This window comes from Salminus brasiliensis, chromosome 22 (assembly GCF_030463535.1).
Source record: "Salminus brasiliensis chromosome 22, fSalBra1.hap2, whole genome shotgun sequence".
Classification (NCBI taxonomy): Eukaryota; Metazoa; Chordata; class Actinopteri; order Characiformes; family Bryconidae; genus Salminus; species Salminus brasiliensis.
The window spans coordinates 4,344,659-4,362,290 of record NC_132899.1 but is presented as its reverse complement, the minus strand read 5'-3'; the positions used below and the strand labels follow the sequence as shown (position 1 = coordinate 4,362,290).

At 47.1% G+C, this 17,632-nt stretch overlaps 1 protein-coding gene across 2 annotated transcripts in view; it reads right to left on the bottom strand.

Moving 5' to 3' along the window:
• Positions 1–17,632, bottom strand: part of LOC140543688 (PH and SEC7 domain-containing protein 1-like) — a 96,051-nt gene that overhangs the window by 59,689 nt on the left and 18,730 nt on the right. Inside the window, exons 2-5 of one of the 2 annotated variants that reach the window (XM_072666839.1) lie at positions 11,566–11,719; positions 7,902–10,094; positions 5,098–5,215; positions 1,211–1,721 (exon numbers count right to left, since the gene is read on the bottom strand). In XM_072666839.1, the coding sequence (XP_072522940.1) occupies positions 1,211–1,721; positions 5,098–5,215; positions 7,902–9,827 (2,555 nt within the window). In that variant the 5' untranslated portion in view covers positions 9,828–10,094; positions 11,566–11,719. The remainder of the gene's footprint in view (positions 1–1,210; positions 1,722–5,097; positions 5,216–7,901; positions 10,095–11,565; positions 11,720–17,632) is intronic. The other variant, XM_072666838.1, reaches the window with a different exon arrangement.

Genomic DNA, 17,632 nt, shown 5'->3' with positions numbered 1-17,632 from the left:
GTCTGTAAAGCTGCTTTGTGGCTTCTGTTGTTAAAAGCACTAAATATGAATGTGAACTAAGTAAAGACAGAGAAACAACAGGCTCACAGAGGTTCACATGCAGTTGCTAGGCTGTTTCTACATGGTTACTATAGTATTCCAGGTGGTTTCCATGGTGTTCCTAGTGGGTTGCCATGGTGTTGCTAAGTGGTTGCTGTACTATCCCAGATGGCTGCTATGGTATCCCAGTTAATTGCTATGGTGTTGCTAGGTGGCTGCTATGGTATCCCAAGTGGTTGCTTAGATGTTGTTAGGTGGTTGCTTTAGTAACCGAGTTGGTTGCTATGGTGTTGCTAAGTTGCTGAGCTGGTGTTGCTAGGTGTGTGATATGGTATCCCAGGGGAATGCTATGATGTTGACAGGTGGTTGATTTGGTAACAGAGTTGGTTGTTATGGTGTTGCCAGGTGGTTGATAGGTGATTGCTATGGTGTTACTAGGTGTCTGCTATTGTGCTCACCTTGGCATACCAGTTGGTTGCTACTGTGTTGCTAACTGGTTGCTGTGGTATCCCAGGTGGCTGATATGGTATCCCTGTTAATTGATATGGTGTTGCTATGTGGCTGCTGTGGTATCCCAGGTGGTTGCTAAAATGTTGCTAGGTGATCATTTTGGTATCACAGTTGGTTGCTATGATGTTGCTAAGTGGCTGACCTGGTGTTGCTAGGTGACTGCTATGATGTCCCAGGTGGTTGCTATGATGTTGCTAGGTGGTTGATATGGTATCCCAGGTGGATGCTATTGTTTCCAGGTGGTTGGTAGATGATTGCTATGGTGTTACTCAGTGTTTGTGCAAGCTATTGTGCTTGCCTTGGTATCCCAGTTGGTTGCTATGGTGTTGCTAAGTGGCTAATCTGGTGTTGCAGTGTGGCTGATATGGTATCCCAAGTGGATGCTATAATGTTGTTTGGTGGTCACCATGGTATCCCAGTTGGTTGCTACAGCGTTGCTAGGTGGCTGATATGGTATCCCAGGTGGATGCTATGATGTTGCCAGGTGGTTGGTAGATGATTGCTATGGTGTTACTCAGTGTTTACTATTGTGCTGCTAGGCAGTTGCTATATCACAGGTGGTTGGGATGATGTTGCTAGGCAGTTCTTATGGTATCTTAGGTGGTGTGTGTGTGTGAGGGTGTGTGTGTGAGTGTGTGTGTGTTTTGTGCTTCACTGACACCTCTTAAGCAGCAGGCTGAGAATCTCCTCCTCCTCTTGCTCCTGCCTCCTCAAATCACCCTGTGTCCGAACAGTGGCCCAGCTAGCTACATCATCTTCCTCATCTTCCTCCTGCTCCTCATCCTCCTCCTCCTCCTCTCCATCTGTCCGCTCGTACGGTGTTCCGCCCAGCGGGCTGCTGCCGGTACCAGAGGTGCCCATCACGCTGCGGTTGCTGCCGAACGCCGAGTCAGAGTCGTCCATGTCTGCCAGCAGCACCTCGTCTATGTCCGTCTCTCGGTAACATCGCAGCGGAACGGCGTCCAGATCCGTTTCGGAGTACTTCAGGGTCCGGCGGATTATACCTGTTTTGGGGGAGGTGCCTGGAGCGGCAGGAGGTGGGGTTACAAGTTCCACCTCCACGTGCTGCACATCATGATTGGCTCGGAGAGCGAGCTCCTCCAATGGCAGGGTAGTGGGCGGGCTTGGGGTGGAGTGACCACTGGGAGGTGCTGTGGACGGATCTAGGACGTCTAAGTGAAAGAATGAAGCCAATAAACAATTTTAATGGAGTTAATGAAGGTACTGATAGTGCTACTTGAGTAGGTACGGTCACGTGAAAAAGTCAGGACACCCCATGAAAACCTTGGTCTTTTTGAACATATTTAAATACCTGGAGATCTGATCTTCATGTGATCGGCACTGAGAGACGGAGGTGATCTAACTAAACTCACACGCCTGAAGACATGCCCTTACACCTCATTTAATAGGTCGATGCCAAAGTACATCAACAGAAAGAGCGTAAACAAGGAGCTCCGAGTGGGTCGCAAGGTCAAATACCGAGCCATGCCGCTTTGCCATCAGCATCAGGAGACTGAGAGAGCACAATTGGCGGTGCTCTCTCCAGGTGGACAGATGGCGCTCTCTCCCCTTTATTACTCCTGAGCAACGTTAGCCGGCACAGGCTGGGGCCCCGGCCTTTTCCTCCGAGCAATGTCACATTGGCTAGCTTTACATGTATCCTAATGTTGGGAACATTGCTAGTGCTAGGGGGAGCTACCAAAAGGTAGGTTAATTGGCAGGACAAAAATTTAACAAACAAATTATTAATAAATAAATAAATAAATAAATAGAGAGTGTGCACAAGTTTGATTTTAATGGTGCAATGAGGACACACTTAAAATTTAAAATAAATAAATAAATAATAAATAAATAATATAAATAAATAATAAAATAAAAAAATCAGGGCAAGTCTTACGAGATTGCCAGAGAGCCCCAGAGTCCGTTTACACCTGGCATTAACGCAGTCTTTGGTGATCGGATCATGATCGGATTTCAATCGTCTGCATAAACAGGCAGGTGTAAACGCCTGCAAAATGCATGGTGATCATTAATATGAGGAATAATTACCGTAGGTCTTGTCTTCTCTCTCTTTCTACCTTGATGTGTGTGTGCAGTGGTGCCAACTCAGCGACTTTTCAGACCCCTTAAGCGGCCTTTTATTTATTTTATTTTTTTAAAGCGACTAGCGACAAATCTAGTGACTTTTTCTGGTGTCTTTTGGAGACTTTTGGAGACTCTGAGGTGACCACACATGTTCTTCAGTTACGGTCCTCAGCAGCGGGGGCTGCCGTGAGCCCCGTCCCACTACACTCACAGTGCTCAGTCTCACAGTTCGAGCAGACCCACACCGCTCCACGTCCACACTGCAAATGAACTGCGCATGCCCAAATCGCTGCTGACCCCGCCCCCTATTTACAGAGCAGGATGTAAACATAAATGCATAAATGTCTTCAGAGTGACACAAATATAAATCCCTGCATTAAACTCACTCACTCACCTCAACACTAAGAAAAACTATATAAAAAAACCCCAACTAAGTAACTTAAGTGTCTCTTTTAAGGTCACTTTGCCGGTCCCAAGCCTGGATAAAGGAGGCGGGATGAGCGTAGAGTAGCAGTTCCACCCCACATAACAGTCTTTTGATTACATTTGATATGCATTTAATAACACCTGACAAAATTGATTTATCTAAAAAAAAAAAATAATAATAATTTTCGTAATGTGGGTCTGGACAAAGAATTAAAGTCATGAAGTTATTTTGAGAAGCGACGGCCGATTTCAGATGCAAAAAACTAAAAATTAAAAAGCTTACAAAGCTTGTAATTAAAAAACAAGAAATTCCCACTACATTATTCCTTTATTCTACAGCTTCAAATACAAGCAAGTTGACGATTATGAAAATTAGCCAATGACATCATTTAGCGACATTTTGGACAGCCAATAGCTGTGTGTGTTTGTGCGATTACACTCATGCTCACGCTCATTTCCCGGTAGCTGAGAGCAGGATTGCAGAGTTTGTTCCCTTGTGGTTTAAATAGTCTGTTGCATTTTCTGATAGAGCCGTTACGGGAATGCGAGAACCATCTATTAGTTCCACAGCACTGCAGAACCCCCACCGTTCCTCTGAACTCGTCACGGCGTCCGTACACAAGCTCATCCCGCCTTATTTTGAAACTGAAAATGACCAAATACAGCGTTGGGTTTGCTCGCAGGGTGACAAAGTGAACACTGCACAGCTTAAAATCCAGCATTCAATAAATGTTAAGCCGTCAATCTGACCATTACACACATTAAACTGCCCTGAGGCTGGTTAGCATTAGCTTAGTAATTAGGATAACAGTCTGATCTCCACAGAGCTAATCGGTCTGTCTGACTGAAAGCAAGACTTCTAAACGTCTAGACGAGAACGACTCGAGCGACTGGTCACTAATGATCGAGCCGCTGCTGTTAAAAGGACAGAAGCTGGATCTGTAGGTATCAGACGGCCCAGAGCAGCTTCTGCTGACTAACTGCTGAGCCCTGACACATGTGCTGACCATAAGAACTGGAGTCTTAGAGCGAAGTGGAGCGACTGGTGCTGGTAGGAACTGAGACCAGGAGAAATAATAGGCCGGTTCTGCTGGGTTCGGACTCGTAGATGCTATCTAGGCTTAGATAAGTGAGCTAGCAGGCTGAACACCACAGCACAGGCCGTGTTCTAGCTAACCCAGGCTCAAATCACACCTGATTAGAGGATAAGGCCTCATATCTGAGAGCGCAGAGTCGAGGGAAGGGTCTTAGGAGGGTTTTCCACTGTTTTCCGGCTCAGTTAGAACTTAGCATCGCTAAACCTGCAACTATGGGGCAGTGGTGGCTCAGCGGTTAGAGCGCCGGGCTATCGATAACAGGGTTATGGGTTCGATTCCCCGGCTTGGCAAGCTGCCACTGTTGGGCCCTTGAGCAAGGCCCTTTACCCTCTCTGCTCCCCGGGCGCTGGTGTTGGCTGCCCACCGCTCTGGGTGGGTGTGTGTGTGTACTCACTGCCCCTAGCTCACTAGTGTGTGCATGAGTGTGTGTTCACTACCACAGATGGGTTAAATGCAGAGGATACATTTCGCTGTACAGTGACAAATACGTGCACCTTTACCTATTATGGTGGGCTTGTTTTTTCCCCACCTGTTTTCAGAGTGTGACATCACTAATCAATGAGCTTCCACAGAGACCCCCCTATTTAGCTCTCTCAAATACACATGGGGGATTTAGCTTATTTGCCCCTGTACTGGATACATACACAGAACGGAAATCGGACACATCAGACATCTTGTGATTTTGACCTAACGACCTCATTTGGGTCTGAGGTTTAAATAAGACAGGCTCCACCAGAATCCTCTCCAACCATGTCCTGATCATCTGCACCTTACCTTACCTCCATCTCCTCGTATTGATTACATGGAGATCAAATGTTAAACATCTGGACATCTGATCTCCATCTCTTAGTCCGATCAGATCAGATGTCCAGATGTTTAGGTATGAGGTATGAGCTGGATTCGGGTGTTTGGGAAAAACGCAGATAGACAGATCACTCACTCTTCTCTCGTTCGTTGGCTGTGGTCTCTGTCGTGGTGCCGAACAGGAACTCCCACTTCGCTCTAGCAATCTTCTGACAGTGCAGAGACGGCCCCAGGACCGGAGGGCTGCCATCAGACTACACAGAACACACAGTCACAGTCATGTTTACACACTCTGCTGCTTTCTAATCTCTCTCTGTCTCACACACACACACACACACACACACACACACACACACACACACACACACACACACACACACACACACACCACTATTGTACCACATTTAGCTCACCAACACCTCCTTCCTCACCCTCCCACACAATCTTCTCTCACCCTCCCACACGATCTTCTCTCACCCTCACACACACAGTACATCAGTACAGGTGGTCAAACACAAATGAACAGTAGACATGATCAACGCTGCAGTGTTCTGGCAGCCACACATTTAACAGATGGTTGCCACACATCATACTGCACCCATACCCTCATTTACAACCCTAATTTGTCCCTTTATCTTTTAATTAACCCACCCATAGCACAAGCAATGCTCCAGACACTAGGAGGTTAAGGCCTCCTCTAATACATGCAAAGCCAGCCACTGCTTCTTTTCCAGCTGCTGCTGTTGAGGCAACACCAGGCAGCCAACACGCTCTGAGGAAAGCAACAGGTTCCCCAGCTCCACCGCACCTGCTAACAGACGACTGGGCCGGCCAACATCGCTTAGGAGTGCAGAGTGGAGAGTGGAGAGAGCGCCATCTACCCACCTGGAGAGAGCATGGCCAATTGTGCTCTTTCGGACTTCGGCTGCTGATGGCAAAGCGGCACGGCTCGGGATTCGAACTAGACTGAGGCACTCTGAGCCTTTGAAGAACATCTTTAAAGTGAGTTGAATACATCAACTGATGGGGGGGGGGGTATGCCTAAAAGCTCAGCTTACAGGTTCAGTACGTACAGTAGGGACTTTAAGAAGATCTACATTTTGAGAGCAAAGCCTACAGTGTCCATAAAAAGTATTCACACTTTAGGATACTTTCCCCCTTTATTGCTTTTATTAATGGAATTATGCTTGATATAATTTGGCTATTTGTAAAAGAAATGACAAATCTAATTTACAAGGTAATTTTAATTAAATATATAAAGTAAAATGACCTAATAATGCACCCTTTTAAGAGACCGACCTAATTCAACAGAGGTCAAGCAGGCAACTGGTGCTAGTAGTCTTACAACTAGTGAAATGGAGAGGAGTCAGTGGATGAGTCTCAGGTGACTGTAGTATAAGACAACTCTCTGGATGGTCCAGTCACTGGTTAAGCAGTATTCCTGGCCACAAATACACCATGAAGACGAAAGGACACTACCCGCAACTCCGAGATATGGTCAAGGGATGCATACAGGTGCAAGATGACAGCAGCTTTGCACATTACATTACATTACACTGGGGTCCCGTAAAGGGGAGCCCACGTCCCCGTTGACCCAATTCAACAGAAGTCCAGGCAACTAATGGTAATAGTCTCACAACTAGTGAAATAGAGATCACCTGAGTGCAGTGAATGTCTCTCAAGTGACTGTAGAAAAAAGACGCCTGTCCAGTCACTGGTCAGGACACCTGTCTGGATGGTCCAGTCACTGGTTAAGCAGTATTTCCGGCCACAAATACACCATGAAGACGAAAGGACACTACCTGCAACCACGAGATATGGTCAGGGGATGCATACGGGTGCAAGATGACAGCGTCTTCGCACATTACATTACATTACACTGGGGTCCCGTAAGGGGGGCCCACGTCCCTGTTGACCCAATTCATCAGAGACCAAGGCAATTGGTGCGAATAGTCTAATAATTAGTCATCTAGAGATCACCTGAGGGCAGTAAATGCGTCTCAAGTGATTGGACCTTCCAGACAGGTGTCTATTTACTACAGTCACTGGTTAAGTAGTATTCCTGGCCACAAATAAACCATGAAGATGAAGGAACACTCCCCATAACTCCGAGATATGACTACTGAAAAGTATAAGTTAGGGGATGCATACGGGTGCAAGATGACCGCGGCTTTGCACAACATTACATTACACTGGGGTCCTGTAAGGGGGAGCCCACGTCCCCTTTGACCTAATTCAACAGAAGTCCAGGCAATTAATGGTAATAGTCTCACAACTAGTAAAATAGAGATCACCTGAGGGCAGTGAATGAGTCTCAAGTGATTGAAGATTAAAGACACCTGTCCAGTCACTGGTCAAGACACCTGTCTGGATGGTCCAGTCACTGGTTAAGCAGTATTCCTGGCCACAAATACACCATGAAGACGAAAGGACACTACCCACAACTCTGAAATATGACTACTGAAGAGTAGAAAGCAGGAGATGCATACAGGTGCAAGATGACAGCGTCTTCCCACATTACATTACATTACACTGGGGTCCTGTAAGGGGGAGCCCATGTCCCCTTTGACCCAATTCAACAGAGGCCAAGGCAAGTGGTGCGAATAGTCTAATAATTAGTCTGCTAGAGATCACCTGAGGGCAGTGAATGAGTCTCAAGTGATTGAAGATTAAAGACACCTGTCCAGTCACTGGTCAGGACACCTGTCTGGACGGTCCAGTCACTGGTTAGGCAGTATTCCTGGCCACAAATACACCAAGACAAAAGGACACTCCCTGCAACTCCAAAATATGGCTACTAAAGTCAGGAAATGGATATAAAAAAAATCATATTTGTCACAGAAGAGGACAGTGGCTTTTTTTAACATCAGAAAACAGCCATGCCCAGGCCACCCCAACCCCTGTTGGCCCAAGCACCCCTCAAAGCTTGTAATGTCTCACCTGTATCCCTGAGCTTGCATGTTCCGTCTGATTGCTGTTGCTGCTGGACTCCGGCGATATACACTCTCTGTCCCCCAGACTCCCGGTAACACCACTGGAGCTTGGAGAAGACCCCGGTACTCCATTCTGCTCTCCTTCAGCCCTCTCCTCGTTCTCCCCTTCCAGGACCACAGGCCCCAGGAGCAGAGCCTGCCTGCGCCTCCACTCTGCCTGCCTCTGTTGCTGGTTCAACACAGCACCTTCCTCCCTTCTCTGCTCCCTACACAAAACACTCACTGCAATGTAGCCATCCTCTCCTCTAACCACTACGTTCTCCACCTGCTCTCTCCCTCCTCTCTCGCTCTCCAGCTTCTCTCCTGGTCTAAACATGTCCATTTCTTTCTCCTCCTGCTCCCTCCACGTTTGCATGGAGGTCCAACTGATCGGCGCCTCCTCAATCCTCTGACCAATGAGGAGCCTCCTAGAGATCTCCACACTGTCTGACGGGGTATGGTCAACCCGGACCTCACCACTCCTCTCTGGGTAGGGCTCCCAGGTTTCCTGAGAAGGCCAACCAGTGTACTGCGGTGGTCTCCGGCGGTGCAGCGTGGGACTTTCTGTGCTTATGACGTCACCCCGATGCAAGCGAGGGTCCCGTAAGGGGGAGCCCACGTCGCCTTTGGACAGCCATGGACGCATTAGTCGGGATGGGATACCTGGGGAGTCAGGGGAGTCGGGGGCTTTTCCTAATGGGATGGAGCTGTGAAAGTGATTGGTCAGTTCGCCTCTTGCTTCTGCGCTCTGACTGGTTGAGGACTCTTGTGTGCAAGCAGGGGCCCCGTTTGTTATTGGGATGTCGGAATGTGGTCCATGCACCGGGATATTCATTTTTATAACTGGGCTCTGATGATGGGACGGGCAATATGGGGGCTGTCCGTGGGAGGGGGACTTCCTGACCTCGTCAAAAATGACAGACACTCTGGTGGCTTCTTCTGCAAGCCTGCGGGCTACCTCCGGACTGTTCAGCGCTGAGGACGTATTGCTGCCGCTGAGCTGGTTTAGACCTTCGGCATGTGTGTTTGTGTAGACCAAACTGCCTTTTTGACCTGAGAGAGGGCTGCCATTGTGTTGGGTTAGCTGGTGCTGGTTCGGGCCTTTTTTAAGTCTTGGGCTTGAGTGTTGCTCTAAGGGGAGGTTGGAGTGGTCCGTATGGGATGAAAGGCGATTTGTGACTGGGCTCCTGGTCAAGCCACATGAAACCTCTTCTAATGCATTTTCTGCATTACGGTTGTTTGTATGAGGGCCAGGTCCGGGTACATGCGCCACTGACCATGACTGACATCGTGTTTGCTGGTTGTGTTGGCTTCCAGGGCTCCAGTCTGAACCACGGGCAAACTTGGACTTCAGTTGGGGTGACCCAAAGTCCTCCAGGGCTCGCTGGGTGGCCGCTCTGCCCACAGAGTCGACGGTGGCCCGGTTGAGAGCTGGTGAGCCAGCTTGCTGGTGAAATGGGCTGTTATTGCTGCAGGGGCCTGGAGACCAGGCCAAGTCACTGAACCTTTTACGAGGTTGACCTCCCTCCTCTCTTAGCGTGTTGTGCGGGCTCTCCACTTTCTTGATGTTTGCCTTCTCTATGTAGCTAAAGGTGACCACAGACATATGGCCAGGCTCAGACGGCCGAGAGGACCCGTAAGGGCGCCGGCAGCCTCTGCAGGGTGTTCCTGGGCCAGACGGTGGCACTGAAGCGGAGGGAGAAGACGGATGGAAGTGTTTCACGTGCTTACTGGCCATGCTGTGACTCAGAGCAGTGCATACATGCTGGCCCAGCTCCTCTGGAGGTGCAGACGTTCGTGGAGACAATTCAGGCTGTTGCATTGACTGCGTAGTGTGCAGCTGGAAGCTGACGGAGGCTTTGGGTGAAGGACTGGAGGTGTTGCAGTGCTCCATGGTGCTGGATTGAGATTCGAGGTGCTATTTGTGCTAGTTCAGTTAAAGTTTCCACAGGTAAGTCTCATTCGTCTGCTGTCTTCAGGACTGTGTTTCCCATCATGCCCTGGTTCAGGTCACACCTCCATGTGCTGTGGCATTTCCTTCACTTCATTGCAAGAGACAAAGAGGGGGGGCAGCTTTCTTTCGCTTACTACCAGTCATGTGGGAAGCTGTCTGGCTGCATGGGTTTATTTTTAGTTCAAGGGAATGTCCTTCAGAAACATCCTAAAAAGAGAGAGAGAGAGAGAGAGAGAGAGAGGTGAACACAAACACACACTGCTTGCTAAAAGACATGAGAACATTAGTGTGACTGATATCTCATGACTGCAGGAATTCCCTCAATCAATGCAAACACAATAACAGAGGGTGGACATCTGGTCATCTGACTGTAATGGACTTGCTTGAAAAGGGGATGTACAGTCAGCTTTACATAATTAGTAATTAGTAAACGAAATAATAATAAGACATGAAGGATCAAAGACCCCCAGTGAGCAGCCAACGGCGACAGTGGCGAGGAGAACTTCCCTCAGAGCTGGAGGAAGAAACCTTGGGAGGAACCAAGACTCACAAGGGGGACCCGACCCATCCTCCTCTGATCAGAACTATTTATTAATGATTGATAAAAGTTCCCTAAGATACTGTTGACCTGCTCTGATCATAATCATAATATAATAATCATGGTGTAGATAGTTAACAGAGGCAGATGGTTACGAGTCCATTTAGGCTTTAACGTGGTCATTAGACAGGTAGCAGTGGAAGGAGGCTGTGCCGCTGGTCTGGTATGGGTGGTGGTGGGTGGGGGGCCTGCTGGTCGGACTGGAGGGTGGCAGCTGGTGTGACGCAGGTAGAGGGGACCTCAGGAATGCAGTCATGACTGCATTCCTTTCAGCAACATGGATGGATGGATAGATGGACAGAAGGACAGCCAGAGAGAAGGGGACAGATGGGATGGGAGGACAGACAGATAAACAGCCAGACAGACAGATGGCCAGACAGCTAGACAGATGTACGAATGGGCGAACAGCAAGACAGGGCGAGGGACAGATGGAGAGACCGCTAAATAGACAGCTGAACCAACAGAGACCGCACAAAAGATGGATGGACAGCTAGTGAAATAGACGGACAAAGGGATGGACAGATTGCAAGGAAAACGAATGGACAGATGGACAGCTAGCCAGATGGATGGACAGCCAGCCAGCCAGAACTAGATGGACACATCAATGGACACATGGAAGGTAAGGAAGAACTGACAGACCTCTAGCTAGATAGTTAGAGGATGGACTGAGCGCAAAAAATAAATAGACTGATGGACAGCTAGCTAGACAGATGGCCGGAAAGACGGACATACTGCCACAAAAAACGGAAGGAGCGATGCATAGCTAGCCTACGTATACGGACAGGCAGAGGGCTAGATAGATACACAGACTGAAGCATAGAAAGGAAGGATGGACTGCCGGACAAACGTACAGATAAGATGGACGGCGAATGGACGGACAAACAGCTGGATGGACAGAGGAACTAGACAGACGGGCAGAAGGATGGACGGAAGGCAAGGTTGGACTGAGAGACAGAGACAGATACACTATAGCAACCACTTGTAATGCCACCAGTTACACCAGAGCAACCACCTAGCAACCACTAAGGAACTCCATAGCAACCACCTAGCAACACCACAACATAACACCATAGCAACTACCTAGTAAAAACGGTGGCACCCTGATGAGCACACAGCAACTGTCCGGAGGTGGGAACTGCTCAAGCGTCAGGAAACACACTTCTCTCTTTGAGCATCCTTCCAAAATTAGGCTGATTTGGTCCGGTCCAGGTGGACATACAGACAGGAGGAAAACCTGGTGGACGGGCCGACAAAAATACAAGTAGTACAAGAGTACAAAAATAACAGTCAGTACATTCCCCTACATTATAGCACGGAATTTACTTTTGAATTATGCAATAAAAATGTGAATATTGCTCTGAGAACACACACAGAATGCGTGACGAGAGGGATGGCTTAGACCATCATCCTGACCTGCGAATTGGGAATGTCCTTGGAAATCTGCACCCGACATTCCAGAGCATATTTCATGCTTTAATGAGTGCAGAGTAAGTTGAGCATCGGAAGCAAGAGGCTTATTTACCACAGACAACCAAGAAACTAATCCTGCAAATCCACTGCCTGCCTGCCATGTGCACACGGATTTACGTCATTACGCATTAGACCTCAGTGACTCATACAGCCGACTCTGAATCACATGTTCACATCCTGTATAAATGATGCTGCAAAAGAGAGAGAGAGAGAGAGAGAGAGAGAGTAAGATGATGGAGCAGAAGAAGAGTATGTGGATGCAGACATGCCACTTTATGTATGGTCTCATCTGAACCAGCTGAGCAGCTCCATACCTGGTCAGTTTACTGGAAACACAACCGAACCGGAGTGTCCTGTCTGAGATCAGACCCCCTAGCAGCTCCAGGGTCGGGTAATAGGTCGGGTACCAGCGTTGGCTCCAATGACCCAGTCCAACCTGTGGGCAAGCTTAGCTGGGAACTAAGGATACTGTAGATGGAAAGATCATGGATTTACATGGAGAATGTCTGGGGTCACAATGATACAAATACTCTAATAACACCCAACCAACCACATGTAGTACCACAGCAACCACTTGGCAACACCTGAACAACCACCTGAGACACCTCTGCAACTACCTGCTGCATCTACCACAGCAACTGTCTACCAACCACTGAGCAACTCCATAGCAACCACCTTGAAACATTATACCGCGCCTCTAACATCCACTAAAGAACTCCATAGCAACCACCTGCAATTCATCTTTTAGATTAAATGTAGCAACAGATTCACAATGATGCAAACTAGTAACTAGTAACACAGCAAACCACCCTGGACACCAAAGTAACAACCTAGTAACACTACGCCAACCACCTGTGATGCCACTTGGCAACACCTAAGCAACCACCTGAGACACCACTGCAACTACCTGGGCTACCACAGTAACTGTCTACCTTAGCAACTCCATAGCTGCCACCTGAAGTGCCACTGCAACCACCTAAAAACACTACACCGCACATCTAGCATCCACTGAGCAACACCATAGCAACATCCTAGGATACCACAAAAAACACTTAGCAACTCCATAGCAACCACCTGCAATTCGGGTTTTAAACTACACGTATGGCTTTTGTGTAGCAACAGACGTGACAACCTAGTAACACTATAGCAACCACCTGTAATGCCACTTGGCAACACCTGAACAACCACCTGTGATGCCACTGCAACTACCTAGGCTACCACAGTAACTGTCTACCAATCACTGAGCAACTCCATAGCAACCACCTGCAATTCGGGTTTTAGATTACACATATGGCTCTTGTGTAGCAACAGATTCACAATGATGCAAACGCACTAGTAACACACAACGAACCACCCTGGACACCACGCCAACCACTTGAAAACACCCAAGAAACCACCATACTAACCCACTTTGCAGCACCACGCACAAATGCGACCACCTTGAATACTTCAGTAACCACCTAGTAACACAACTATAGCAACCACTTGTAATGCCACCAGTTACACCAGAGCAACCACCTAGCAACCACTAAGGAATTCCCTAGCAACCACCTAGCAACACCACAGCATAACACCTAGTAAAAACTGTGGCACCCTGATGACTTATTGGGTCCTCTCCATCTTTGCGCTTTTGCATATCCTGATTAGAGAGAGCCAGCTGAGGTGCACCTGCACATGCACACCACACACACACACACACACACACACTCCTTTAGTGCCAGCTGTTGCAACCCGCTCCAGCTGTTGTTACACTGCAGAGTCCTAGAGACTGGCAGAGTGCAACACTCCACTGAACCATCATTTACCGGTCAGTGGACAATGTCTTACAGAAGACAAGAGACGATTCTGGACTCCGCATAGAGGACGGACCACCGTCCACACACCTGATTTAAAGGTCACAGAGTGAAGATTGATACATCCAGTCCGAGTTTCTGTCATAGCTCATATCAGCGCCTCCCAGCTGCCCGGTTTCTGGGTGTAATGAAGCTAACGTCACACAGCACGTTGCTAATATTAGCTCTGTGGCCTCTGAATGGAACCAGAAGAGAAGAGAACAGTAAGACGGTCCCTTCACTCTGTGCTAGCTCGCTAGCCAACTACAGAGGCTCTAATTTCAGCACTGCAGCAAGGGGAGGCCAGCCTGCGTGCTGGGTCTTTAAAGAGGCTATATTAAGCTGATTCTCAGAAGTGATTTTCTTTCAAGACATGTAAATCCAGTTGTTTGGTCTCCAGCCTAAATCCCTAGTCGATTTCTCTCTCCTGCTCTCTCCCTCTCTCTCTTCCCAACACAAACTCCCAGAGCAGCAAAGCAATATGGATACTGTGGAGACAGAAAGATCAATCGCAGAAATATCCATCAGGAGATAATCGGCATCAAATAACTCACTCGTACATTATTTCCTATGCAGGCAACTACATGCAGATAACCAATCTCCCCCTGTCCGCTAAGAGGTCATAAAAATCGACCAAGTCTGAATAATAAATCATCAAGTTGGAGATCTTTACATAGATAGAAGCCTAGGGATAAGGACTCACACACACACATACACACATAAATATATATGAACACACATACACACACACATATACACACACATACATATATACAAACACCTATGCCTGCATAGGAAATAATAATATATATATGTGTGTATATGTATGTGTGTGTGTGCATATATATATATATATATATATATATATATACAGTGAGTCCAAGAAGTATTTGATCCCTTGCTGATTTTCTTTGTTTGCCCACTAATAAAGACACTATCCTTCTGCACTTTTAATGGTAGATATATTCTAACATGGAGAGACAGAATATCAAGACAAAAATCCAGAATATAATTTTAAAGAATATATTTTAATTAATTTGTATTTCAATGAGGAAAATAAGTATTTGATCCCTCTTGCCAAACACACTCAATACTTAGTGGCAAAGCCTTTGTTTGCAAGCACAGCGGTGAGACGTTTGTTGTAGTTAACCACAAGTTTAGCACACACACCAGGGGGAATTTTGGCCCACTCTTCTTTGCAGATCCTCTCTAAATCATGAAGGTTGGTGGGCTGTCGCTTGGCAACTCTGACCTTCAGCTCCCTCCATAGATTTTCGATCGGATTGAGGTCTGGCGACTGGCTGGGCCACTCCATGACCTTAATGTGATTTTTCTTGAGCCAATCCTTTGTTGCCTTTGCTGTATGTTTAGGGTCGTTATCATGTTGGAAGACCCAACCACGGCCCATTTTCAGATCCCTGGCAGAGGGGAGGAGGTTGTCCCTCAGGATTGTGCGGTACATGGCTCCATCCATCTTCCCAGTGATGCGGTGAAGTAGCCCTGTACCCTTGGCAGAGAAACACCCCCAAAACATTATGCTTCCACCTCCATGCTTGACGGTGGGCACAGTGTTCTTGGGGTCATAGGCAGCATTTTTCTTCCTCCACACATGGCGGGTGGAGTTGAGGCCAAAAAGTTCAATTTTGGTCTCGTCTGACCACAAAACCTTCTCCCAATAACTTGGTTCATCTTTCAAATGATCATTGGCATACTTGAGGCGCGCCTCCACATGTGCTCTCTTCAGCAGGGGTACCTTTCGGGCACTGCAGGATGTGAATCCATTGTTGCGCAAAGTGTTGCCAATTGTTTCCTTGCAAACTGTGGTCCCAGCTGCCTTCAGGTCATTTGCTAACTCCTGCCGAGTGGTTGCAGGACGATTTCTGACTGTTCTCAGCATCATTGCCACCCCACGAGGCGAAATCTTCTTTGGAGCACTGGGCCGAGGTCTGTTGATTGTCATGTTATACTCTTTAAACTTTCTGATAATTGCACCAATAGTTGTTACTTTCACATCCAACACCTTACTAATCTTTTTGTAGCCCATTCCAGCTTTGTGAAGGTCAACAATTCTGACTCTGAGGTCCTGTGACAGCTCTTTGGTTTTACCCATGTTGGAGACTTGAAATCTGTGTGATCTGTCTGATTCTGTGGACAGGTGTTTTTCACACAAGTGATTAGTGAGAACAGGTGGCTTCAGGTCAGGTAACAAGTTGATTGGGAGTGTCTAACTGGTCTGTAAAAGCCAGAACTGCTAATGAATACTAAGGGATCAAATACTTATTTCACTCCATGAAATACAAATCAATTAATATATATTCCTTAGATTTATTTTCTGGATTTTCTTTTTAATATTCTGTCTCTCCATGTAAGAATACATCTACCATTAAAAGTATAGAATGATCATGTCTTTATTAGTGGGCCAACGAAGAAAATCAGCAAGGGATCAAATACTTCTTGGACTCACTGTATATATATATATATATATATATATATGACAGAGAGAGAGACACAGTTTTTTGTTTGTTTAGGTGTTTTTTTTTAGGCTCCACTACCCATGCACCCCTCCCAATCAGACATCCTCCAAGACTTCTACTAAAAACGCCTTCCAAAACCAAGACCTCCCTCCAAGACCTCCCCCAGGACTTTCATTAAAACACCTTCCAAAATGAAGATGCCTTCCAAAACTTCCCTCCAACACCATCAAGGCGTCCCAAGACTTTCCTCCAAGACCATCTTGGGATGTCGTCCTAAGGCTTCCCTCCAAGACCATCAAGACATCCAAGACTTCCCTCCAAGACCATTAAAATGTCCCAAGACTACCCTCCAAAAATTCTATTAAAATGTCTTCCAAAACCAAGACTACCCTCCAAGACCATCAAGACTTCCTCAAGACTTGTCTCCAAGACCATTAAAACGTCCCAAGACTTCCCTCCAAGACTTCTACTAAAAACGCCTCCCAAACCAAGACCTCCCTCCAAGACCTCCCTCCAAGACCTCCCTCCAAGACCCTCGGGACTTCCCTCCAAGACCATCAAGACTTCCCAAGACTTCCCTCTAAGCCCACCTTCATATGTCAACCCAAGATTACATTAACCATTAAGACAAGGCTTTCCTCCAAGACATTACACTGAGTGCCTGGGGAAGAGGGAGGGCCATCCTACCCATCAAGACATTGCATTGGCCATGGACTCTTGGCCACACATGGCTGTAGCATCACCAGGAAGCCAACTCACAATCATGACAATACAGCTACGTCACTCGAAAGCCCACATTTACACTATTGAAAATAACAGGTGCCCAAATGGGTTCTTTAGAGTCACAGAAGAACCACTTGTAGCGCTGAAGAACCTTTTAATGGACTGTTTCTTAAAAGGTGCCAAAGAATGCATTTACTGAGTGTTTCAATGTGTTACTCATCTATAACTAATAAGTCTTAAAAAAAAAAAAAAAAAAAAAAAAAAAAAAAGTTTAGCTCCAGTCTGGTTCAGCTGAGGTAGCCCAGTTTGTTTTCAAAGGAGCAGACGATGGAGAGAAGTAAGAGTAGAAGCTAGCATTGGATAGCATTTACTTTTAGCCTAGCATGGATCCCTGTTTGAATCCTCTGCTTTGTCGTAGTGCACACTGGTACAGTGGTACAGCCATGGTCATGGGGCCTGGTTCCTGTAGCAACCCGTATTCCCATAGCTAGCCTGGCAAGTCTAGACTCTAGACTGGACGCGTCTTACCATTTCACCACTGACTATAGCTTTTTCTGAAATTAATCAAGACGATGTAACAGTTTTGGGGTTTTTGAATCCGCCTGTTTTCCAGCTCTGTTTTGGTTCTGGATGTTTGTGAAGGAGGAG